Source organism: Entelurus aequoreus, linkage group LG17 (assembly GCF_033978785.1).
Source record: "Entelurus aequoreus isolate RoL-2023_Sb linkage group LG17, RoL_Eaeq_v1.1, whole genome shotgun sequence".
Classification (NCBI taxonomy): Eukaryota; Metazoa; Chordata; class Actinopteri; order Syngnathiformes; family Syngnathidae; genus Entelurus; species Entelurus aequoreus.
In genome coordinates, this window is record NC_084747.1 from 16,417,359 (window position 1) to 16,444,294 (window position 26,936).

A 26,936-nucleotide genomic window follows, 5' to 3' on the forward strand; every position below is an offset into this window, starting at 1 on the left:
AAAACTGTTTGAATTGTTCACAACTGTTCAAAGCAGTTGAGAACTATTAACAACTGTTCAAAACTGTTAAAAATGGTTGAAAACTGTTCAAAACTCTTAAGACCTGTTGAAAAGTGTTAATAATTGCTAACAAAAGGTTAATAACTATTGGAAACTGGTAACAATTGTTGAAAACTGTTCATAATTGTTGAAACCCGTTGAAAAGTGTTTAGAACTTTTCATAACTGCTGACAATTGTTCAGAAATGTTCAAAACTGTTGAAAATTGTTCAGAAATGGTTCTAAACTGTTCACAATTGATCAAAACTGTTAACAACTATCGGGAACGGTTGAAAACTGTTTAAAATGGTTTGTAACTGTTTCAAACTGTTCAAAACTGTTAAGAACTATTGAAAACTGCTCAAAACTGTTCAAAACTGTGGAGAATTGTTGAAAACTTTTGAAAACTATTTAAAACGGTTTAAAGCTGTTTAAATTGTTCACAACTGTTTAAAACAGTTGAGAACTATTAACAACTGTTCCGTCAGTCTACCCCAGGGCAGCTGTGGCTAAAAATGTAGCTTACCACCACCAGGTGTGAATGAATGATGGGTTCTCACTTCTCTGTGAGCGCTTTGAGTATCTAATAATAGAAAAGCGTGATATAAAATAAAATCCATTATAACTGCTCAAAACTGTTAAAAATTGTTGAAAACTGTTCAAAACTCTTAAGAGCTGTTCAAAACTCTTAAGACTTGTTGGAAAGTGTTAATAATTGCTAACAAAAGGTTAATAACTATTGGAAACTGGTAACAATTGTTGAAAACTATTGAAAACTGTTTTTTTAAAAACTGTTCAAATCTGTGAATAACTATTCGGAACTGTTGAAAACCATTGCAAATTGTTCAGAACCGTTTAAAACTTTTGAAAATTGTTCATAAAAGTTTAAAACTTTTGAAAATTGTTCTTAACTGTTCAAAGCCGTTGACAACAATTGAAAACTGTTCAAAACTGTTCAGAATTGTTCAAACCTGTTTAAAACACTTAAGACCTGTTGAAAACGGTTGAAAATTGTTCAAAATTTATCAAAACTGTTCAACACTCCTAAGACCATTTTAAAAATTGTTAAAAAAATATTCAAAACTGTTCAAAATTGATCAAACTGTTCAAAACTCTTAAGAACTGTTCAAAACTCTTAAGGTCTGTTGGAAAGTGTTAATAATTGTTACCAAACGTTAAGAACTATTGAAAACTGTTACAAACTGTTCAGAATTGTTGAAATCTCTTCAAAATCTGTTAAAATAAAAACCCGTTCAAACCTGTTTAAAACAATTAAGACCTGTTGTATTGAAAACTGTTGAAAACTTTTGAAAATTGTTCGAAATTGATCAAAACTGTTCAACACTCTTAAGACCATTTTAAAAATTGTTAAAAAAAAATCTAAACTGTTCAAAATTGATCAAACTGTTCAAAACTCTTAGATCTGTTGGAAAGTGTTAATAATTGCTAACAAAAAGTTCAGAACTATTGAAAACTGTTACAAACTGTTCAGAATTGTTCAAAACTCTTAAGATCTGCTGAAAAGTGTTAATAATTGCTAACAAAAGGTTAAGAACTATTGGAAACTGTTGAAAACTATTCAGAATTGTTCAAAACTCTTTACAACTGTTGCAAAATGTTCAAAACTGTTCAAGTCATTTTGGAAAGATGAAATCAAGTTTGAGGCGCTTCAAAAATAATTTTTAAAATATATATATACAAAAAGAAAACAACTTTGTTATTTTTGAATTAAAAAATATATTTAATATTTAATTTTATTTCACCATTTTTTTTTTTTCATGTAAAAAAAATCGGATGATTTTTGTTTAATTGAATGTTTTTTTTTTTGTCACACAAAAACTTTTCAATGTATTGATTTGAAGCTCAGTAAGTCCAGGGAGAAGCCCTTAAATGATGGTGAGGATCTGGATAAAGGCGCAGATTTAGGAAGTTATTTTGTTTGCAGTGCCCTGCCACGTCCAGCAGGGGGAGCTCCACCTCCAACAACATCAATCAGCAGCGTAACAGTGGTGGGAAAGTGTGCACCAGGTCACACGTTGGCGTCCCCCTCCAGCGCGCTGAGGTCGGTGGTCGTGGCCATGAACATGCTGCGGCCTCGCTCCAGCCGGCTCTTCTTGTCGGTGAGGCGGAAGGCCTCCATGAACTCGTCGATGTCGATGCTTCCGTCGTGGTTGCTGTCGATGGTGACGGCCAGGTCGGAGATGGCGTCGTCCGTGATCTCCATCTTCAGGTAGACGCTCAGCAGCTTCCACGTCTGACGGAAGTCCTCCATGGTGATGAAGCCTGAAGTGTGGACGTCACAACCGGTTCAAATAAAAAATAATAATTGTTCCCCTGTTTTTATATTAATTAAATAATTTTGCAGTAAAAAAAAATCCATGTAAAATACTTAAAATTGTGTAATGCAACTGCCGAGCCACTAGTTGGCGATGTCTGTATAGAAACGTTACACACCAACTTCTTGTTGGGCAGTAGATCAGCTGATAATAAAAACTATATATATATATATATATATATATATATATATATATATATATATATATATATATATATATATATATATATATATATATATATATATATATATATATATATATATATATATATATATATATATATATATATGTAATTTATTCTTACTGTAGTGTATCCATAAATTATTTTATTTTGAAAAATTTAATATGAATGACAGTTTAATTGTTTAATGCAAAATAGCAAAGCTCAATACATATATTGGCAATGTTGTTTCATAATGCTCGGGTTATAACAATAACAAACAATAGATTTTATACTTATTATCAGATCTAAAGTTTTTGTGTAATAATCGTGATATTTTAAGAATATTTAATTGGGTTGATTTATTTTATTCTACTAGTAGTGATGCACTGTAAAAAAAAAATTAAAAAATCTGTAAAAAAACGGTCATCTACTGGCAGCTACGGCTGCCAAACGAAAACCATAAAATTAAAGTAAAACATTGTAAACCAAATAAAGATCAAAAACATTATAATTACAGAAATTTTCATGAAATGTTTTACGGAAAAATATCGTAATATTACATGAATTTGAAAGTAATTTAATAAAACAGAAAATGCTATGTATAATTAATTTGGTATTTTTCTGTAAAAAAAATAGAAATATACATAGTTTGTCGTTACTGGCATATTACTTAAAATAACAGGCGGATTGTTTATTTACACATAATGTCTTCAATTCTACAGTTTTATAAACTATTTTTAAAAAATAGATCAATTACAGTAGAAATTTAGAGTAAATTAACCATACAAATAGGATTTTTTTTACAGTGTGGACATTCAACTAAAATATCTTTGATGCAGTAATTGAGAAAACACTTTTTTAATTACATTTTTTAATTCAACTAAAAATATTTGTAGAAAAATACATTTCTCTTTACAATTTTATTTTGTTATTCTATTAGGGATGGATAGCGGACTAAAATGTAATTGACCAATTCATTGGAAAAATATAGAACAATTTATTATGTAATATTTATTATTCTTAGATATTACATAATTATTATTTTTATAATAACTTAAAAATATATTATTATTTTTCAATTTACCCAAAAAACATTTTTATTTTTATCATTTTCAATTTACCGAAAAATAATTGATAAAAAAATATTTTAGTGTTGTTGCACATTTAGGTATGGACATTTTTCATATATTACATAATCATTTTGTTTTATAAGGTCTTTCAAAAAATATTATATTTTTTAATTCAACTTAAAACATTTATGGAAAAATTAATATGCATTAATAATTGTATTTTGTTATTCTATTAGGGATGTATAACGGACTAAAACGTCATTGACCAATTAATTGGAAAAACATAGGAATATTTATTATGTAACATTTATTATTCTTGAATATTACATAATTATTATTTCATAATAACTTAAAAATATATTATTATTTTTCAATTTACACAAAAAATATTTTTATTTTTATTATTTTCAATTTACCAAAAAATAATTTAGTTTTGTTGCACATTTAGGTATGGACATTCCTCATATATTACATAATAATTTTGTTTTACAAGGTCTTTCAAAAAATATTATATTTTTTATTTCAACTTAAAAAATGTATGGAAAAATGAATATGCATTAATAATTTTATTTTGTTATTCTATTAGGGATGTATAGCGGACTAAAATGTAATTGACCAATTAATTGGAAAAACATAGGAATATTTATTATGTAACATTTATTATTCTTAAATATTACATAATTATTATTTCATAATAACTTAAAAATATATCATTATTTTTCAATTTACCCAAAAAATGTGTTATTTTTTTATTTTCAATTTACTAAAAAATTATTTATAGAAAAATAACTGAGTTTTGTTCCACAATTAGGTATGGACATTTCTCATATATTACATAATCATTTTGTTTTATAAGGTCTTTCAAAAACTATTATATATTTTAATTCCACTTAAAACATTTATGGAAAAATGAATATGTATTAATAATTGTATTTTGTTATTCTATTAGGGATGGATAGCGGACTAAAATGTAATTGACCAATTCATTGAAAAACATAGAACTATTTATCATGTAATATTTATTATTCTTAAATATTACATAATTATTATTTTATAATAACTTAAAAATATATTATTATTTTAAAATTTACCCAAATTGTTTTATTTTTTAATTTTCAATTTACAAAAAAAATATTTATAGAAAAATAATTGAGTTTTGTTCCACAGTTAGGTATGGTCATTTCTCATATATTACATAATAATTTTTTTTTTTATATGGTCTTTCAAAAAATATTATATTTTTTGATTCAACTTAAAACATTTATGGAAAAATTAATATGTATTAATCACTTTATTTTGTTATTCTTTTAGGGATGGATAGCGGACTAAAATGGCATTGATCAATTCATTGGAAAACATGGGAATATTTATTACGTAATATTTATAATCCTTAAATATTACATTATTATTATTTTATAATAAGTAAAAATTATATTTTTATTTTATAATTTTTCAATTTACCCCAAAAATATTTGTATTATTACTATTTTCAATTTACAAAAAAATGTCTTATAGAAAAATGATTTTGTTTTGTTCCACAATTATGGACATTTATCATATATTACAAAATTATTTTGTTTTATAATATCTTTCAAAAAATATTATATATTTTAACTGAACTTAAAACATTTAAGGAAAAATTAATTTGTATTAAAACAATTATTTTGTTCTTCTGTGAGGGATGGCTATTTGACTAAGATGTCATTGATCGATTAATTGGGAAAACATATGATTTATTCTTATAATATAATTTCTATTCTTATTCTTCACATAGTTATTATTTTTATAATAACTTAATTTTTTTGTAATTACTTTTCAATTTGACAAATATATATATATAGAAAATGAATTTTTATTTAGTTCTACTATTACATATTTTATATATTACGTAATTATAATTTATAATAACGCAAAAATATTGTAATTTTATTGTCTAATTGAATTAAATTATTTATAGAAAAACAATATTTTGTTCTACTATGGAAATTTGAGTACATTTCTTTTACAATAAAAATGTTATATATATGCTTTTTTTATTGGTATTGTTATTTTGAATACTCGTTATTGTTAAACATTATTTATTTTTGGACATTTTATTGAATATGAATGTGTTTCTTTTTTTGGATACACAATATAATGATTGTATTATTTCAATGATTGTGTTGTTTATTTCCACAATTAATAATGTGGTTAAAAAAAAAGAGAGAGAGAAATTGATTGAGTAGCACTTTGGTAAATAAAACATTTTACGTTGAAGACGTTTTTGGGGAAAACCCCCCACTGGTGTGTCCGTCGAGGCGAGTGGATCAGTGGGTTAATCTCGTTGCTCTTAAATCCTGAGGACGTCACTTTCTGACGCCGATGTGGCCTCGGTGACACGTAAACTGCGGATTAACGGGCGCAATGTTGTCACATGATGCTGACACCACAGCCAAAGGTGTCGGCAACAAGGAAGTGTGATGATAACCATAGAACCAGGAATTGTCTTCATTTTGGCACACTTGGTGGAAAACCGCTACACCTTTACCTGAGTTGTCCGTATCGACGATCCTGAAGATGGTCTCCACCGTGGAGCGGTGGCGGTACAGCGTCTCCAGCAGACCCTGGTCAATGTGCTGCGCGGAGAGAGACGAGTCACACGAGACGCCTGGGCGCGGTTACCTGCGGCGGATGGCGTTCTCTTACGTCGGCGTTGGCTCCCTTGATGGCGAGCTCGTTGAACCACTCGTGGTAGTCGATGAGGCCGTCGGCCGTCTTACTCGTGACCAGCTGGGAGCGCAGCATCCTCCACGGGAGACCCAGGCGCATCACGCTCTCCACCGCAGATGCCCAGTCGTTCAGGGAAAGCAGACCTAGTATCGGGGGAGGGTACATTTACTAATTAACACATCGAATTAATTCATCGACACGTCAATCGCTGAAGATCTTTTTGAAAGTCGGTTTCATGCATCAATTGAATTAGTTTTAGTCCGCCCCTTAAGTTTTACGAGCACATCAGAGGGACTATTTAAGCCTGCCTTTGCCGGTCAGTCGGGCTGGCTTCATTCTGCCACGTGGAGGGTGGGGGGGCGCAGCTTACTGCGGGGTTTGTTTCCCCGGGATGCAAACGAACCACTCCGGACAGGACGTGCAGGTAGGAACATGATTTATTCTCGAAAAAAATCAAAGAAGTACAAAAACAGAAAACAAGCCGAAGGGACAACGTGCCGATCGCACTCGAAGCTAAAGCTAACACTCGGCATAGACTAGAGATAAGGAATACTCACGTAACCGTGGTAAGAAGCAAACAATGAAGCCAGGCCGACTGACCGGCAAAGGCAGGCTTAAATAGTCCCTCTGATTAGTGCTCTGAAAACAGGTGAGCATCCCGAGCACCAATCAAACAGGTGGAAACAATACACACCCATGGTAACTAAAAACAAACAAGGGTGCACAAAAACAGGAACTCAGGGAGTCCAAAACTAACAGAATATGACAAAAACATGATGCGGGCCACGGATCATGACAGCTTGTGCGTAACTGTGCCAGTTTGCACGAACTTTTCCGACGTGCTAAATGTAGACGCAAAATAGCCCCCGCAGAACATCTTCAGCCTTGATAAATCACAAACCGCGTGCTGAAAAACTATATTTGAATCTTCTCCTCCCAGTATTGTGAGCGTTCCGACAATTAGCATATATTCTGCATATTGTAAAGACAGACACGCTAAATGGATTGCGCTCCTTATTTTTGCTCACTTAAGCGACACAATCCTAGGCTCATGACCTTAGTAGATCAGTTTTTGCGCTGACTATCAGGTTTGCACATGTTTTAGTACACTCAAACCTTTAGTCGATCAGGCCCAACGTGTATTCTTACAATCCTGGACTCGTTCTATAAGTCATATTTGTGAGGTTGCTACCAGTGATGGGCACGCTACTGTACATAAATATATATATATATATATATATATATATATATATATATATATATATATATATATATATATATATATATTTTTTTTTTTTAAATGTATTTATTTATGTACATAAATAATAATGTATATATATATATATATATATATATATATATATATATATATATATATATATATATATATATATATATATATACATATATATATATGTATGTATATATATATATTTATGTATTTATTTATGTACATAAATAAATACATAAATACATATATATATATATATATATATATATATATATATATATATATATATATATATATATATGTATATATATATATATATATATATATATGTATATATACATATATATATATATATTTTTAATGTATTTATTTAGGTACATAAATAATATATATATATATATATATATATATATATATATATATATATATATATATATATATATATATATATATATATATGTATGTATATATATATATATATATATGTATATATATATATACATATATATATATATATATATGTATATATATATATACATATATATATATATATGTATATATATATATATATATATATATATATATATATATATATATATATATATATATATATATATATATATATATATATATATATATATATATATGTATTTATTTATTTACATAAATAAATACATAAATACAGTAAAAAACAACAACACGCATCTATCTACATCTTGACAAAAAAAACAATGACCTTGTGGAGGGGGGCGTGGCCTGCGGGCCTGCAGCGGAACGGGGTGTGCCAGGACCGGCCTCGAAGTCAGCGACAGGTAGTTGACAAGGCCCACCTGGGCCATCTAGGCAACTGTCGCTGACTTCGAGGCCTGGCACACCCCGTTCCGCTGCAGGCCCGCAGGCCACGCCCCCATCCACAGACCTGTAAGTTGAGACCTCCGAATTCGGGAGATGGGGGGGGGCGAGGTTGAGGTGGGCGGGGTTGGGGGGGCGGGGTTTGGTGGTAGCGGGGGGTGTATATTGTAGCGTCCCGAAAGAGTTAGTGCTGCAAGGGGTTCTGGGTATTTGTTCTGTTGTGTTTATGTTGTGTTACGGTGCGGATGTTCTCCCGAAATGTGTTTGTCATTCTTGTTTGGTGTGGGTTCACAGTGTGGCGCATATTTGTAACAGTGTTTATACGTTCACCCTCAGTGTGACATGTATGGCTGTTGACCAAGTATGCTGGCATTCACTTATGTGTGTGAAAAAGCCGCATCTATTATGTGACTGGGCCGACACGCTGTTTGTATGGAGGAAAAGCGGACGTGACGACGGGTTGTAGAAGACGCTAAAGGCAGTGCCTTTAAGGCACGCCCCCAATATTGTTGTACGGGTGGAAATCGGGAGAAATTCGGGAGAATGGTTGCCCCAGGGAGATTTTCGGGAGGGGCACTGAAATTCGGGAGTCCCCAGGGAAAGTCCGGAGGGTTGGCAAGTATGCCTTAATGTGTGTTCCTAAATTTGTTTTCCATGTCTTCGATGAAGAGAACAGTTCTGATTTTGGTTTCCAGAGTAAACAACTACAAACTAAAGTTTTGTGCATTGTTTTCTCCAAACACACAAATGTGTCTAAATATGGCCGAAGACACGCATTATTGTGGGTTTCCTGCACAAAGTCTTCATTACTAAAGGAAAAATGTAATCTTCGGGAGAAAATCACTCTGACATTTTCGAGAATTGTTTATTTTATTTTATTTTGAGTCGTCAGCTTGAAGCGTCCCTCTGTCTCCGACTCCCTCGTCGTCATGTGACATGAGAGCGTTTCTGTTATGATTTTTGCTTCTTGCCTCTGATTGGCCAGTCTCTAATGTTTCGCCCTAACCTTAACCAATTGTGACTCATCATACGAACACCAACCAATCATCATGGATTTTCTAGGTATTTTTTGTTGGCCTGGACTCCCAGTCCGTTTTCTCTCTTTGTGGCTTGTAGCTTTGATGTAAGCTACCTCACTACATGGGTCTAAAAGTAACTAAGCTACAGGAATAGCTACTTGTTCAAAAAATAGTGAAGTTACTGCCGAGCTACCGGGAAATGAAGTTAAGCTACGCTTCGCTACATGTAGCTTGTTACTGCCCATCTCTAGTTGCTACTGAGACTGAGTCTAAAAGGCTAATGGGTGAAATGAAAATATGTATTTATTTTTTTCACGCTCAAAAGAATCCTTTGTTTTGAGTAAATTTGTTTTTTGGAATTACGCAGGGTTAGGTCCAAACATATATGAACCCATGACCGAAGATCTCCCAGTGTCTGTAAGCAAACTTGTACAATGCTAACCGACTGAAAGAAAGCAGAGTGAATAGAATCTGGTCCCGGCGGATTGTATCACGTGAAAGGATTAAAAAAGCGGTCTCTGAGAAACTGGGATGGTTTTTGGATCGGTTCCATTCTCCTTTCATCTGGAAGGTTTATGACAGTGAGTACAAAAGTCTTGGCAGCCTGTGTAATACACGGACTTGACCACACCTGACGAGTAAAACCTGATCCGTTGACGAGACTCACCTGTGTTCTTGCCGTCCAACCTCTTAAAGGCACAAATGAGGTCCGACTTGTGGGAAAACAGCTGCTCCCGGAGGACTTTGAGGGCGGAGCGCTCGGTTTTACCCACGCTGCCGACAACCACAGAACAAAAGGCTTCAGATCTTGGACAAAACAAGCGAACTCAAGACCATGTGGGGTACCTCTGACGCACGGTGAGCTCTCTTGTCATGCTGCTGGCCTGATACTGAACCACATAAGGCACCAGGTTGGGTCCCAGCTTCACGTAGGCCCCTCGGTTGCTTCCCACGTCGTAGTAATTGGAGGCGGAGAAGAGCGTGAGGACCTTGCGGTTGTGGCAGAACTCGTAACCGTCCTGCTTGCACTCGTGCGAGCGGATGATGAGCTGCAGGTGGTGTTTGCCCAGGAAGTCCTCGGTGACGTCGGGACCCCAGTAGCAGCCGCCGCCCCTCAGCTCGTTGGGTATGCAGCCGTCCTGCGACATCGGGTCGCTCCATAGCAGGTCCAGGATCTGGTAGCACACAAGCGTTTTCACGCTAAGTTAAGAAATTATGTATGGAGTTCCTTTTGTGTAGGCTTGACCCGCGCGGTTCAGTCCCTGCTTTCTGTTCCACCCGGGACTCTAACCTGGGTCGCCGGCATAAGAGACGAGTGTGCTAGCCACCGTGCTGAGACCGAACCACGAGGGCTCCAGTGGGGCCGTGACCCGGATGAGAGTGAGGCAGGGCCGTGTGTACATCGGTAAACCTCGCTCCCTGACTACCTTAAGAGCAGGGATGGCTATCGGGTTGATAGCCGGGCTTTTAGCTCAGTAGCTCTAGTCACGGGCGGAACATAGAGCTATATAGAACATAGACACTCATCTGTTCTCATGTAAAGTACAACCGTTCCTGAACTTTTAGTAGAAAAAGACCTATAGCTTCAAAATCCCAGCACTTGCATGCCTCAGGAGATCACGATGCTGCATATGTCTAGTGTCAGTCCCACTTCCTGAAAAACCACGGTTCTTAAAAGCGTTCCTTTGGAAATGGTTAAGCTGAACCCTTAACTGTGGGTTCAGAATATTGCTCAAGGACACCTCAAAGTCCACGATGGCTAACACATAAGGGCGCATTCATGCATTTGCTCGGTATGCTAAGTCACACAATGCTAACCCATTCAGATACTGTCATACAGTTTTAGCTCCCCAGGGCTCTTGCTGTTGTTATTGTGTCAGGCAATCTTTGCCAACCTTTGGGTCAGGCCCCAAAATCCTGATCCTAAGTTTACAATTGTGTTTGGATGTTGGACAGGAACCACATATAGGGTTTACGTTGAAACAGTTTGGGAAACTGTGGTATCTTTAAAGGCCTACTGAAAGCCACTACTACCGACCACGCAGTCTGATAGTTTATATATCAATGATGAAATCTTAACATTGCAACACATGCCAATACGGCCGGGTTAACTTATAAAGTGCAATTTTAAAATTCCCGCCACACTTCCGGTTGAAAACGTCTATGTATGATGACGTATGCGCGTGACGTCAATCGTTGAAACGTCGGACACCATTGAATCCAATACAAAAAGCTCTGTTTTCATCTCAAAATTCCACAGTATTCTGGACATCCGTGTTGGTGAATCTTTTGCCATTTTTTTTAATGAACAATGAAGACTGCAAAGAAGAAAGCTTTAGGTGGGATCGGTGTATTAGCGGCTGGCTGCAGCAACACAACCAGGAGGACTTTGAGATGGATAGCAGCCGGCGACCTCACCTTGACTTCCTCCGTCTCGGGGCCGCCGACCGCATCTATGATCGTCGCTCCGTCGATCGCTGGAACGCAGGTGAGCACGGGTGTTGATGAGCAGATGAGGGCTGGCGTTGGTGGATAGCTAATGTTTTTAGCATAGCTCTGTGAGGTCCTGTTGCTAAGTTAGCTTCAATAGCGTCGTTAGCAACAGCATTGTTAAGCTTCGCCAGGCTGGAAAGCATTAACCGTGTATTTACATGTCCATGGTTTAATAGTATTGTTGATTTTCTGTCTATCCTTCCAGTCAGGGGTTTATTTCTTTTGTTTCTCTCTGCATTTAAGTCCGATGAGCTATCACGTTAGCTGCGTAGCTAAAGAGCTTCGCCGATGTATTGTCGTGGAGATAAAAGTCACTGTGAATGTCCATTTTGCGTTCTTAACTCTCATTGTCAAGAGGATATAGTATCCGAGGTGGTTTAAAATACAAATTTGTGATCCACAATAGAAAAAGGAGAAAGTGTGGAATCCAATGAACCAGCTTGTACCTAAGTTACGGTCAGAGCGGTAAAAGATACGTCCTGCACTGCACTCTAGTCCTTCACTCTCACGTTCCTTATCCACAAATCTTTCATCCTCGATTAAATTAATGGGGTAATCGTTGCTTTCTCGGTCCGAATCGCTCTCGCTGCTGGTGTAAACAATGGGGAAATGTGAGGAATATTACCTCCTGTGACGTCACGCTACTTCCGGTACAGGCAAGGCTTTTTTTATCAGCGACCAAAAGTTGCGAACTTTATCGTCGATGTTCTCTACTAAATCCTTTCAGCAAAAATATGGCAATATCGCGAAATTATCAAGTATGACACATAGAATGGATCTGCTATCCCCGTTTAAATAAATAAAAAATCATTTCAGTAGGCCTTTAACTGCTGCTTACTCATTTCCTTTGACACTGATGGTGTAAAATGTACACCAGACATGTTTCAACTGCTCGCGCCTTCCCCTGTGTGACCATGTGCCGTGGTGCATGTTTGAGCGTGAACCTCTTACAGCTCGGACTTAGAGGTGATGACGGAGAGTTGGAAAAGAAGATTGATCTGAGGGATTACTGACGTGTGGATTAGCGCCAGCATCTGAATGGCCGCGGAGGCAACGAGCGCTGATCTTGAGGGTTGATTACTGAGTGCGGGCGGCTTTAGTCCACCGGGACCAAATGACGTCCCCGTGACGGTTTGGGACTAAGGATGAACATGCAAAAACATGCAATCCCACTCACCTGCTTCCACTCTTCCTTGGCACTGTCGCTGACGACCGGGTCGAAGGACGCGTCCACTCCTTTCGCCACCGGGTCGATCCCCGCGTCGAGGAGCGCCGCTCCCTGTTGGCACACCTTCACTTCATCCTCCTTGTCGACTTTGATCCGATCGGAGAAGTCCTGCAGGGAGCGGTTTAGGAAGTTTCCCCGGCTGGCCAAATTTTTCATACACGTGAGGGAAGCCCGGCGCTGGAAGAGCCTGTGGTGGCCGCAGTCGTCGTCCGCCTCCGAGTCGATGGATGTCCTGCTAGAGCTCTGGAACTTCTTCTTAGGGGGCCTCAGCGCTGACACGTACTGTAAAAACCATGCCAGGTGGACTTAGCAAATAATGATCTAATACATTTAAATTGAGCTGCTCACATTGTGTCGGTCCACTTTAACCAGGATGCCGAGGTCCGTGGTGTCAGAGATCCCACCATGGAGGATCAAAACTTTCTGGTCAATCACCGTCGCTAATGGCAACCAGCTGAAAATCTTCTGGAGCAACTTTAGGATCCGTTTGCCGTGCATCTGTCGAGCAAAAGACTTTAGTTTTTCTATCCATCCATCCATATGAATATATATATATATTCAGTATATACGTGTATACATGTATTTGTATATATGTGTATATATACATATATATATATATATATATATACATTACATATATACATATACAACATATATACACTGTATATACTCACATATATTCAGTACATATATACGCGTGTATACATATATATTTATATATATACATATATATGTGTGTATATATATATACACATATATATGTATATATGTATATAAATACACATATATATATCAGTATATAATGTGTATACGGTACATATATATGTATATATATAAATATATATGTATACACGCGTATATATGTACTGAATATATGTTTGTGTATATATATATATATATATATATATATGTTATATATGTATATATGTAATGTATATATACAGTATGTAATGTTTATATGTATACATTTATGTGTATATGTACATATATATATTCAGTATATATGTGTGTATACATATATATGTATGTTTATATACACTACCGTTCAAAAGTTTGGGGTCACCCAAACAATTTTGTGGAATAGGCTTCATTTCTAAAAACAAGAATAGACTGTCGAGTTTCAGATGAAAGTTCTCTTTTTCTGGCCATTTTGAGCGTTTAATTGACCCCACAAATGTGATGCTCCAGAAACTCAATCTGCTCAAAGGAAGGTCAGTTTTGTAGCTTCTGTAACGAGCTAAACTGTTTCCAGATGTGTGAACATGATTGCACAAGGGTTTTCTAATCATCAATTAGCCTTCTGAGCCAATGAGCAAACACATTGTACCATTAGAACACTGGAGTGATAGTTGCTGGAAATGGGTCTCTATACACCTATGTAGATATTGCACCAAAAACCAGACATTTGCAGCTAGAATAGTCATTTACCACATTAGCAATGTATAGAGTGTATTTCTTTAAAGTTAAGACTAGTTTAAAGTTATCTTCATTGAAAAGTACAGTGCTTTTCCTTCAAAAATAAGGACATTTCAATGTGACCCCAAACTTTATATATATATATATATATATATATATATATATATATATATATATATATATATATATATATATATATATATATATATATATATATATATATATATATATATATATATATATATATATATATATATAGGTGTCCCGAGCCGATATTGATACAGTTCCGATATCAGCAACAAAAAAACAAGCATCGGATTATGCTGACTGGTATCTCGACTCTCCGATACAATGCTTCGACAGAAGCAGTTCTACAGTACAAAGTTGGACAGCCAGTTAACATCTAAATGTCATACAGCAAAAAGCACACAGGGTTGGTCTTTTTCAGTGTTTTAGTCAAGTCATTTATAAAAGGTAAACATGGTCGGCTATAGGCTCCTAGGAGCTAGCAGCTACTCAACAGCAAAGCACACAATCGCACCCAAGCTCGACATGCGTAATACGTGTCCTTAATCAAACAATATTGCCGTCTAAAACAGCACATTTGTCAATATAAACAAGCATCAAGTAATTAAAGTTGCATAATACTTACAGATAAAGTCTCAAAGGCAGAAGCGTATTAGAAAGTATACAGTAACAAAGGTGTCCGCATCATCCAATTTACTCCATCATGAGCTTAACTATGCGAATTATTGTGGCCACTTGGTGTCACCAAAAAAGCAATTAACACTCCACTTCAACTTAAAGATAGCATAAGTCCATTCCAGACGGTGAATAATAAATAGGTTAGTGTTTTCCATGCCTACCATTGTTCTCTGTTTGACTCCCTTCACTTGATCAAACTTTTTTCTAATATTCCAAAATAAAAAATAAAAAGTATGTACTGTCCTGTAAAAGTACTATGATTGGTGCTGATATCGTATTCGATTAATACTCTAGGCTCCAATATCGGTAACGCTGTATCAGGAAATCCCTAATATATTCTCATTGAAACAACAGTAATACTGATTAGGATTGTTTGACAAATCCTGAAACAATATTAAACATGTTATGAATAAGAAATAATTCATTTATAAACATTTAAAAACATATCTGGATCTCAATAATGATGATTACTTATTTAATTCAAGCATTTTTTAAACTGAGTGTTTGTTTATTGCTGCTTTTACTATTACTACCACAGTACCAACTCTTTTAAAACAGGAATGTTCCGGCCATTACTATCAAGCCCCATCCTATCCTGCCTGACGCATCAGATGTCAACAGAGCCAAACGTCCTGCGGGAATCTAAATTAAAGACCTTCAATCCTCTTAGTGGCGAGGAGTGACGCTGGGCAGTACGAGTGTATGGGGACTGCGCTCACAAATAGAAGGGATAGAGTTTCCCTTTGTGTCGTTTTGCACGCACCTACCTTGTATTTAGTCAACACTTCCTTAGTGAAGCCGTACCTACGACAGTCAGAGAAGGAAGGACATTAGTTGTTGTATTGTTTACACTCAATTCACATGTTGGCAGTGTTGGGTTAGTTACTGAAAACCAGTAACTAGTTGCAGTTACTAGTTACCTTATTTCAGAAGCAACTCAGTTACTAACTCAGTTACTTACACCAAAAAGCAATGCGTTACTGTGAAAAGTAACTATTTAGTTACTTTTTTTTTTTTTAGGGCTCCCATTAATGCCCTTTTAGCCTTCATTTCAGTACTGTTATTGCACTGGAGAATAATACAATGTGTTGATCAACTTGACATGCATTTGCGTCACTGAACTCTGCTAAGCAATGTGCTCTACATACAACACACAAAGACAAAGATATGTTACAACGGGCCAATTTATTTCGGGCCAGAACAAATTGACAAAACTATTTTAAATAGCTGCAACATAACATACATAAGTAACAAACAGCATAATAACAACAAAGCTGTAAAGCTGGCTTCACCCAAGGAAGGCACACGTGACATACACAAAGCCTAACCAGGCATTTTTTTTCTCTCAAGGAATTGTGAAATAAAATCATGTCTTCAGGAGATCAACACTGTACTGAAGCCCAGAACACTCTACGCATTTCCCCAGTTTTAGTTTAGAGAAAAGGAAAGATTGGCCTGGCCCACTAGCATCCCTCTTTATGTTTGTGAACTTTATAGTCTATACATTTAGAGTGATTTGATAATCAAACACTCTAGAAGTCTAGAATGAAAGAGTATATTAGAGAATTGACAGAGTGTGTGTGCCTTCAGTGCTGAATGATGAGCAGAGTGTTTTCTTTAGCTCGCTTTCCATTTTTATGTACTCACTGTCCAGGTGCCATTTGCCGTTTAATGCCCGGTATCATGCTAATTAGCTGCCTGAAAGCGGGTGACTCCACTGTAGAAATGGCCTGCATGTCTTCTAGCACATACGCTGCAATGGCTCTATCAGTGTTGTCCTGGCTAGCAGTCCCTCCGTTAAAATCCAGCCACTGTTGCTTAGGTGGAGGTGGAGGTGAAGTGTGTCTCTCTTTATTAGCTTCGTCGAAGCATGTTGCTTTTGTATGTGTTTCAGCAGATTTGAATTGCTGTTTTGGGCAGTAAGTAGGATCTTTGATCCAAGACACAATTTACGGTACATTTTAAGGCCTACTGAAATGATTTTTTTTTATTTAAACGGGGATAGCAGATCCATTCTATGTGTCATACTTGATCATTTCCCGATATTGCCATATTTTTGCTGAAAGGATTTAGTAGAGAAAATCGACGATAAAGTTCGCAACTTTTGCTCGCTGATAAAAAAAAGCCTTGCCTGTACCGGAAGTAGCGTGACGTCACAGGAGCTAGTATTCCTCACAATTCCCCATTGTTTACAATGGAGCAAGAGAGATTCGGAGCGACAAAGCGACGATTACCCCATTAATTTGAGCGAGGATGAAAGATTCGTGGATGAGGAACGTTAGAGTGACGGACTAGAATGCAGTGAAATACATATCTTTTTTCGCTCTGACCGTAACTTAGGTACAAGCTGGCTCATTGGATTCCACACTATCTCCTTTTTCTATTGTGGATCACGGATTTGTATTTCAAACCACCTCGGATACTATATCCTCTTGAAAATGAGAGTCAAGAACGCGAAATGGACATTCACAGTGACTTTTATCTCCACGACAATACATCGACGAAGCTCTTTAGCATGAGCTAACGTGATAGCATCTGTCTCAAATGCAGATAGAAACAAAATAAATAAATCCCTGACTGCAAGGATAGACAGAAGATCAACAATACTATTAAACCATGGACATGTAACTACACGGTTAATAGTTCTCAGCCTGGCAAAGCTTAACAATGCTGTTGCTAATGACGCTAAGGCTAACTTAGCAACTTAGCAACCGGACCTCACAGAGCTATGATAAAAACATTAGCGCTCCACCTACGCCAGCCAGCCCTCATCTGCTCATCAACACCCGTGCTCACCTGCGTTCCAGCGATCGACGGCGCGACGAAGGACTTCACCCATCATCCGTGCGGTGGGCGGCTAGCATCGGCTAGGCGCTGCTATCCAATTAAGTAGTCATTGTTGTGTTGCTACAGCCAGCCACTAATACACCGATCCCACCTACAACGTTCTTCTTTGCAGCCTTCATTGTTCATTAAACAAATTGCAAAAGATTCACCAACACAGATGTCCAGAATACTGTGGAATTATGAAATGAAAACAGAGCTTTTTCTACGGGCTCCGAATACTTCCCTTGCCCTCGTGACGTCACACGCATACGTCAGCATAATAAAACGTTTTTAACCGGAAGTGTGGCGGGAAATTTAAAATTGCACTTTATAAGTTAACCCGGCCGTATTGGCATGTGTTGCAATGTTAAGATTTCATCATTGATATATAAACTATCAGACTGCGTGGTCAGTAGTAGTGGCTTTCAGTAGGCCTTTAAGTAAAATGTTATTTTCTTTGTGCTCGACAAAAGAAAAGTAGTGAGAATATCTCCATGTTAAGAAACTCGGCTTCGGCTCCGCCATGATGTCTTGTTAGTAAACACATACACGCCCCCTCCCACACACACACACATACGCACACACAGAGCGCGCCTCTTCTCCGTCGCCTCTTCTGCAGCGCTCCAATAAAACACACTCAGATCTTCTCAGTTTCTAGCCGATACTACATAAAAAATAAGGTAAAATAACGCAGTAACGCATCACGTAGTAACGGTAACTGAGTTACTGAATATAAAAAATAACGCATTAGATTACTATTTACCGCTGAAAGAAACGGCGTTACTGTAACGCTGTTAGTCCCAACACTGCATGTTAGCATGTTAGCATCCCTGTACACTCATTTCACATGTTAGCATGTTAGCATCCCTGCTGTTTGTTAGCGGGATTATGATCAAGTTCACACATCGGTCGTAGATGTCGGTTGGGGATAAAACTATTTTTTTGTTTTTCCTCCATGTTTCAATGATATTTATAGCAACATTATGTTATATTTCTAAGCAAATAATAGTGTTATATATTTCATACCAAATTTCCTTTAACACTTAAAAGTGTTCAGTTTAACATATTTTAATCAACCTCATCTGTTTTAATGTTTTTTTTTTCTTTCTTGCCTCATATTTCCCTGATATGAATTTACATTTGTATGTTTATCATATTAATTTAAACATGATTTGATATTTTACAGTTTTGTATCTATAGGATGTAATACTGTTGCTATTGTATACTGTACTATTTTTTTTATTTTTTTTACAATAACATTGTTTTTTATATTTCGCATGGTGTACTTTAGCACAGTGTTTTTCAACCTTTTTTGAGCCAGGGCACATTTTTTGCGTTGAAAAAAATCCGGAGGCACACCACCAGCAGAAATCAGTAAAAAACGAAACTTAGTTCACAGTAAAAAGTTGTTGGATATGACTTTAAAGCATAACCAAGCATGCATCACTATAGCTCTTGTCTCAAAGTAGGTGTACTGTCACCACCTGTCACATCACGCCGTGACTTATTTGGAGTTGTTTGCTGTTTTCCTGTGTGTAGTGTTTTAGTTCTTTTCTTGCGCTCCTATTTTGGTGACTTTTTCTGTTTTTTTGGTATTTACCTGTAGCAGTTTCATGTCTTCCTTTGAGCGATATTTCCCACATCTACTTTGTTTTAGCAATCAAGAATATTTCAGTTGTTTTTATCCTTCTTTGTGGGGACATTGTTGATTGTCACGTCATGTTCGGATGTACTTTGTGGACGCCTTCCCTGCTCCACAGTAAGTCTTTGCTGTCGTCCAGCATTCTGTTTTTGTTTACTTTGTAGCCAGTTCAGTTTTAGTTTGGTTCTGCATAGCCTTCCCTAAGCTTCAATGCCTTTTCTTAGGGGCACTCATCTTTTGTTTATTTTTGGTTTAAGCATTAGACACCTTTTTACCTGCACGCTGCCTCCCGCTGTTTCCGACAGCTACAAAGCAATTTGCTACCGGCTGCCACCTACTGATATGGAAGAGTATTACACGGTTACTCTGCCGAGCTCTAGACAGCACCGACACTCAACAACAACACATCATTTGCAGACTATAATTACTGGTTTGCAAAAAATATTTTTAACCCAAATAGGTGAAATTAGATAATCTCCCACGGCACACCAGACTGTATCTCACGGCACACTAATGTGCCGCGGCACAGTGGTTGAAAAACACTGCTTTAGTGAATGGAAAAGCACCTATAATGAATAAAATGTCTGAAAAATCTATTATTTTTTTAAGTGTAATATAATATACCATAATATATAATAATAGTAATAATAATAATAATGGATACAAGTAAAAAAAAAATCTAAATTGGTTAAGCAGTTTTAAGAATTTAACACAAAATAATTTAAAATGTGTATTATATTATTATTATCATTATTACATAACTGTATTGCTATTTATTGTTAATTCTTACTATATAATTTTGTAATTTCCCTTACTAACAAAGGGACAACAAATGACATGTCTAGCCTTCTATTCTATTCTACCATTCCAGTTGACTTGTGTGCACCTCAGGTTGATGATATGGTCCTCGTGGTTGCCTCGGTTCAGATGGACCTCGGTCGGATAGACCAGCAGGAAAGCGAAGAGGATGATGAGGATCTCGATGGAGTCTTTGCCTCGGTCCACAAAGTCTCCGTTGAACACGTACGGTTTCTCCAAGGACGGCATTCCGTTCTGAGAAGGAAAAGGCCATTAAAATGCTAATTGTGTAATCCATATGTACCGTAAACAGATGATTAGTGCTGACCCAAACACTGGACTACAGGTTGTGTTTTTAAACAATGTATTGGACTAAATACTGAACACGTTATTTACGTCCAAAATGTTCCGTGAGATAGTCTTGATACCTTGTAGAAGATCAATAGCAGGTCTTCCAGCTGCCCGTGCAAATCCCCTGTAGAAAAAGAGCAAAGACAACATGTAGTGACGCTGCTTGTATCGGAGTGCTTCCATTGGTGATTTTCCATGCAAACCAAAATAATCTGATACAGTAACTCCTTGTTTATTGCTGTTCATTTGTTCCGGAATTATTAATTATAAATCAAATATTTTCATATAGAGCATAAAATACTTGTTTATGAGCTTCAAAATAGGTTTTTTAAAACAATATCAGAGCCCTTTAGACATGAAATAACACCCACATAGTCACCTTTACATTCCTTTAATCCAATATAGTAGTGCTGCCTGAGGCTGAGCCAATCAGTGGCCACGATACTTAACAGCACGTTGTGATTGGTTTGGTCTCCAGTGCCCCATACTACTGTAGTACTGATATTTTTTGTTCATTTAGCAATTTTAATGCTTCAAAATGCTTAATTTAGACCAGAAATATGTAGAAAACCATTTAAAAAAAATATTGACTCCCAAATAATCTGCGATAGAGTGAAGTTGATGTGGTGAGACACGACTGTAGTTTTTGTACTTGTTTAATTTAGCAGCTTACATATGCAATAACATATTCCTGCATTTCCAGCTGTATTATTTTCTCTCAACTATTATCAAAATAATTGATAATATACTGTTAATATCTGGTCACTCTCTGCTGTAACATGTTTCTATTGACACCTTCGTTAAAATGTAATAAACACTTATTATTCTGTTGTATGGATACTTTACATTAGTTTTGGTGATACTACATATTTTGGTATCATCCATTCATTCATTTTATTTTATTTAACCAGGTAAAAACTCTTTGAGATTGACATATCTTTTGCCAGAGTGACCTGGCTAAGAGGACAGCAAAAACAGGTTTCATAAATACAAAGAACAACAACAACAAAAAACAGGAACAGTCACACACCATAGTTAAAAGTACAAATTACTTACAACATAAACATAACAACACACAATGGGTAAAAAAAATGTAATGTTTCAATCAAATCAAATTAAAAACAAGTACAGTGCCCAATAGAAAGAGTTTTTCGATCCTTTAAAATGGCCTGTAATTCCCCCAAAGTGATGAGTTTAGGTAGCCACAGATCCTTTTGTAATTCATTCCATGACCATGGAGCAGCAAATCTGAAGGCTTTTTTTTACCGAGACTCGTGTTGGCTCTGGGAACCAACACGCCAAACAGGTCCTGTGACATTAAACTGTAGCAACTGCAGTCTCCACACATAAAAAGAACACAAATAAGGGGGAACCACACCAACATAAATAAGGGGGAACCACACCAAAAAGTGATTCATATATAAAAAAATCCATTGCGGACTGACAAAGATGGACAATTTGCCGTCGCAAACAATGTGCAATGGTGGACAAGGTTGGCACAACCAGTAATAAAACACAAGACTGTATCCAGTTTTTTCAAATAAGTCCATAAAAAGAAAGTCTCCATAATCTAGCAAAGGCTTAAAAATGGTCAGAATCTAGCATTTCCTAACATGTAAAAAAAAAACAGGACTTGTTTCGAAAGAAAAAAAAAACATTTAAAGGCCTACTGAAATGAATTTTTTTTATTTAAACAGGGATAGCGGATCCATTGTATGTGTCATACTTGATCATTTCGCGATATTGCCATATTTTGCTAAAAGGATTTAGTAGAGAACATCGACGATAAAGTTCGCAACTTTTGGTCGCTGATTAAAAAAAAGCCTTGCCTGTACCGGAAGTAGCGTGACATCACAGGAGCTAGTATTCCTCACAATTCCCCATTGTTTACAAAGGAGCAAGAGAGATTCAGACCGAGAAAGCGACGATTACCCCATTAATTTGAGCGAGGATGAAAGATTCGTGGATGAGGAACGTTAGAGTGAAGGACTAGAGAGGCAGTGCAGGATGTATCTTTTTTCGCTCTGACCGTAACTTAGGTACAAGGTCTCATTGGATTCCACACTCTCTCCTTTTTGTATTGTGGATCACGGATTTGTATTTTAAACCACCTCGGATACTATATCCTCTTGAAAATGAGAGTCGAGAACGCGAAATGGACATTCACAGTGACTTTTATCTCCACGACAATACATCGTTGACGCACTTTAGCTACGGAGCTAACGTGATAGCATCGGGCTCAAATGCAGATGGAAACAAAATTTTAAAAAACCCTGACTGGAAGGATAGACAGTAGATCAACAATACTATTAAACCATGAACATGTAAATACACGGTTAATAATTTCCAGCTTGGCGAAGCTTAACAATTGAAGCTAACTACGGAGCGGCGGTGGCGGTGGGCGTTGTAGCTTTGGACGACACCCCGGCCGCCATCAGAGTCGGCAAGAAACATATATTTCCCCAAAGTTACGTACGTGACATGCACATAGCGACATGCACGTACGGGCAAACGATCAAATGTTTGGAAGCCAAAGCTGTACTCACGGTAGTGCGTCTGCTATCCAGCTCAAACACAACACAACCTCCTGGTTGTGTTGCTACAGCCAGCCGCTAATACACCGATCGCACCAAAACTTTCTTATTTGCAGTCTCCATTGTTTATTAAACAAATTGCAAAAGATTCACCAACACAGATGTCCAGAATACTGTGGAATTGTTCGATGAAAACAGAGCTTTTTGTATGGTGACACATTGGGTATAAATACTTCCGTTGCCGTCGTGACGTCACGCGCATACGTCATCATACATAGACGTTTTCAAGCGGAAGTTTTGCGGGAAATTTAAAATTGCACTTTATAAGTTAACCCGGCTTTTCAAGCGGAAGTTTTGCGGGAAATTTAAAATTGCACTTTATAAGTTAACCCGGCCGTATTGGCATGTGTTGCAATGTTAAGATTTCATCATTGATATATAAACTATCAGACTGCGTGGTCGGTAGTAGTGGCTTTCAGTAGGCCTTTAAATTTAAGTTTGGGCTTAAGTTTTCTACGTGTGATTTAAAAGACAACTTCTCATCGTTGACAATCCCCGAGTACTTATATGTCGTGACCATTTCAAGTTCAACCCTATGAGCAGTTCATATTTCTGGAATGTTCAATGGCAGTCGTTTTTCATTTGAAAATAACATCACCTTAGATTTCTCTGCATTGAGCACTAGTCTCAGCTGAGTCAGCTGGGACTGAACAACATCAAAAGCAGACTGCAGGAGCTCAAATGTTTGCATGAAAATGGACCTCAGCATACGACACGTTATCACAGAGATTATTGACATAGATGGAAAAAGACTACAGACATAATATGGAACCCTGAAGTACACCATTTGATACAGGGAGGAAAGACGAGGAGAACCCAGCAAACTGGACACATTGCGTTCTATGGGACAAGTAATTAGAAACCACTTGACAGCATGATGAGATAGTCCGAATCCATCCATCGATCCAATACCAAGTAGTTACAGTGGCAGTATTGGTCATACCTGTTAGAATAATTATGTATAAGTTATCACACAACTCTTATGCTTAAAGGCCGTTGCTGTAGTTATTATCAATTGTGCTGAAGTTGTACTTTTATATCTGTGCAAGGACTTGCTATCTTGTAAGGAGTTGTCGTATTGCGAGTTGTATCGTAGTCAGCAGTTTGTTTCTAGGGTGTCCTCGCAGGACACCAAGCTCGGCACGTCAACGCGGCGAAATCACGAGGAGGAGAGTCAGCACATTTCCATTTCAATAATCATGTATTGTGTTACTGGGGCTGCTTGCATTACCCTCCCTCAGAAGCAGCCTCAGTGATGTTAACTATGGACCTCCCGAATAAATAGAGGAGCACGTGGGACTGTACCTTAGAGCGTAGGGTGATCTGTAACTGAGTGTACAGCCAATTACGTCTCTCCTCATGAGCAAAATTTAACTCGTCTCTGCCTGATTCTTCTTCTTGTCTTGTGTAATAGATAGTTTGGTGTTTGAACCTGACAATGCAAATGCTGATACTTCAAATGTTCAACATCATTGAATGATTACATTTTTGAGCACATTTATAATCAGACAAAAACACAGGATGGTGGTGTAACAAAATCAATTAGATATTAAAAATTATTTTCTACAATTGGCTCTTTTTCAAAATCTTTGTTTTTTCCCCCTTGAAGCCCTCCTGTATCCTGGGTCTTATTTCCTAAGTTTGTAAACAACAACAAAAACGACACAATATTTGATTGTAAAAAATATCAATCCATCCTTGGGCAAGACACTTCACCCTTGCTCCTGATGGGTGCTGGTTAGCGCCTTGCATGGCAGCTCCCTCCATCAGTGTGTGAATGTGTGTGTGAATGGGTGAATGTTGGAAATAGTGTCAAAGCGCTTTGAGTACTTGAAGGTAGAAAAGCGCTATACAAGTATAACCCATTTATCATTTATTTACAACCACTTTAGTATCGAACATATACTGATACTATACTTGGTATCGTTACTGTCAATATCTGTATCGATCTGCCCACTCCTGTTTACATTCAAGAGCTAGGTAGTATATGCATATGTATGTGTAGCGTAGCATGCTTAGCTAACGACCTCCAGTGATATGATACTGGTGAGAAACATACTTTAATTGCCGCCACGGGGGCGAGGATTAGTGGTAGAAAGCGTCTTTGCACTGTGGAGGGACGTTAGCGGCTAACGTGTTAGCGTACATACTACATTGCGTTGAGGACGTGCTTGTTCACTTGTCAGTGTCAATTATGCAGGACAGAGCTATAACATGCATTATCACCAATAACAATAGTATTAGAAGTAAAGATGTCCGATAATGGCTTTTTTGCCGTTATCCGATATTGTCCAACTCTTAATACCGATTCCGATATCAACCGATACCGATATACACAGTCGTGATATCAACACATTATTATGCCTCATTTTGTTGTGATGCCCCGCTGGATGCATTAAACAATGTAACAAGGTTTTCCAAAATAAATCACTCAAGTTATGGAAAAAAATGCCAACATGGCACTGCCGATTTATTATTGAAGTCACAAAGTGCATTATTTTTTTTAACATGCCTCAAAACAGCAGCTTGGATTTGGGACATGCTCTCCCTGAGAGAGCATGAGGAGGTTGAGGTGGGCGGGGTTGGGCGGGGCGGAGTTTGGGGGGTAGGGCGTAGCGGGGGTGTATAATGTAGCGTCCCGGAAGAGTAGTGCTGCAAGGGGTTCTGGGTATTTGCTCTGTTGTGTTTTATGTTGTGTTACGGTGCGGATGTTCTCCCGAAATGTGTTTGTCTTCTTGTTTGGTGTGGGTTCACAGTGTGGCGCATATTTGTAACAGTATTAAAGTTGTTTATACCAGTGGTCCCAACCTTTTTGTACTGCGGACTGGTCAATGCTTGAAAATTTGGGTAGTAAAAAAAAAAGTTGTTTTTTTTTTGTTGTTTTTTTTTGTCATAAAGAAATACAATCATGTGTGCTTACGGACTGTATCCCTGCAGACTGTATTGCTTTATATTGATATATAATGTATATATTGTGTTTTTTATGTTGATTTAATTTTTTTTTTTTTTAATTATTATTATTATTATTTTTTTTTTTAATTTCTTTTGCGTATGCGGCCCGGTACCAATCGGTCCACGACAGGTACCGGGCCGCGGCCTGGTGGTTGGGGACCACTGGCTTATACCACCACCCTCAGTGTGACCTGTATGGCTATTGACCAAATATGCCTTGCATTCACTTGTGTGTGTGAAAAGCCGTAGATATTATGTGACTGGACCGGCACGCAAAGAAAGTGCCTTTAAGGTTTATTGGCGCTCTGTACTTCTCCCTACGGCCGTGTACACAGCGCCGTTTTAAAAAGTCATGCATTTTACTTTTTGAAACCGATACCGATAATTTTTAAACCGATACCGATAATTTCCGATATTACATTTTAAAGCATTTATCGGCCGATAATATCGGCAGTCCGATATTATCGGACATCCCAAAATTAGAAGCTCTATCCTGAGCCAAATGTATATCAT

At 36.9% G+C, this 26,936-nt stretch overlaps 1 protein-coding gene across 2 annotated transcripts in view; it reads right to left on the reverse strand.

Annotated features, from left to right (window-relative positions):
• Positions 1–1,707: 1,707 nt before the first annotated feature.
• The window catches only part of ppef2a (protein phosphatase with EF-hand domain 2a), a 44,805-nt gene continuing 19,576 nt past the window's right edge, over positions 1,708–26,936 (reverse strand). For both annotated transcript variants that reach the window (XM_062025061.1, XM_062025062.1), the window contains 10 exons: positions 20,955–21,001; positions 20,615–20,781; positions 16,028–16,064; positions 13,488–13,637; positions 13,089–13,421; positions 10,265–10,593; positions 10,086–10,192; positions 6,293–6,459; positions 6,135–6,222; positions 1,708–2,321 (listed from right to left, as the gene is read on the reverse strand). In XM_062025061.1, coding sequence (XP_061881045.1) covers positions 2,068–2,321; positions 6,135–6,222; positions 6,293–6,459; positions 10,086–10,192; positions 10,265–10,593; positions 13,089–13,421; positions 13,488–13,637; positions 16,028–16,064; positions 20,615–20,781; positions 20,955–21,001 — 1,679 coding nt within the window. In that variant the 3' untranslated portion in view covers positions 1,708–2,067. The remainder of the gene's footprint in view (positions 2,322–6,134; positions 6,223–6,292; positions 6,460–10,085; positions 10,193–10,264; positions 10,594–13,088; positions 13,422–13,487; positions 13,638–16,027; positions 16,065–20,614; positions 20,782–20,954; positions 21,002–26,936) is intronic.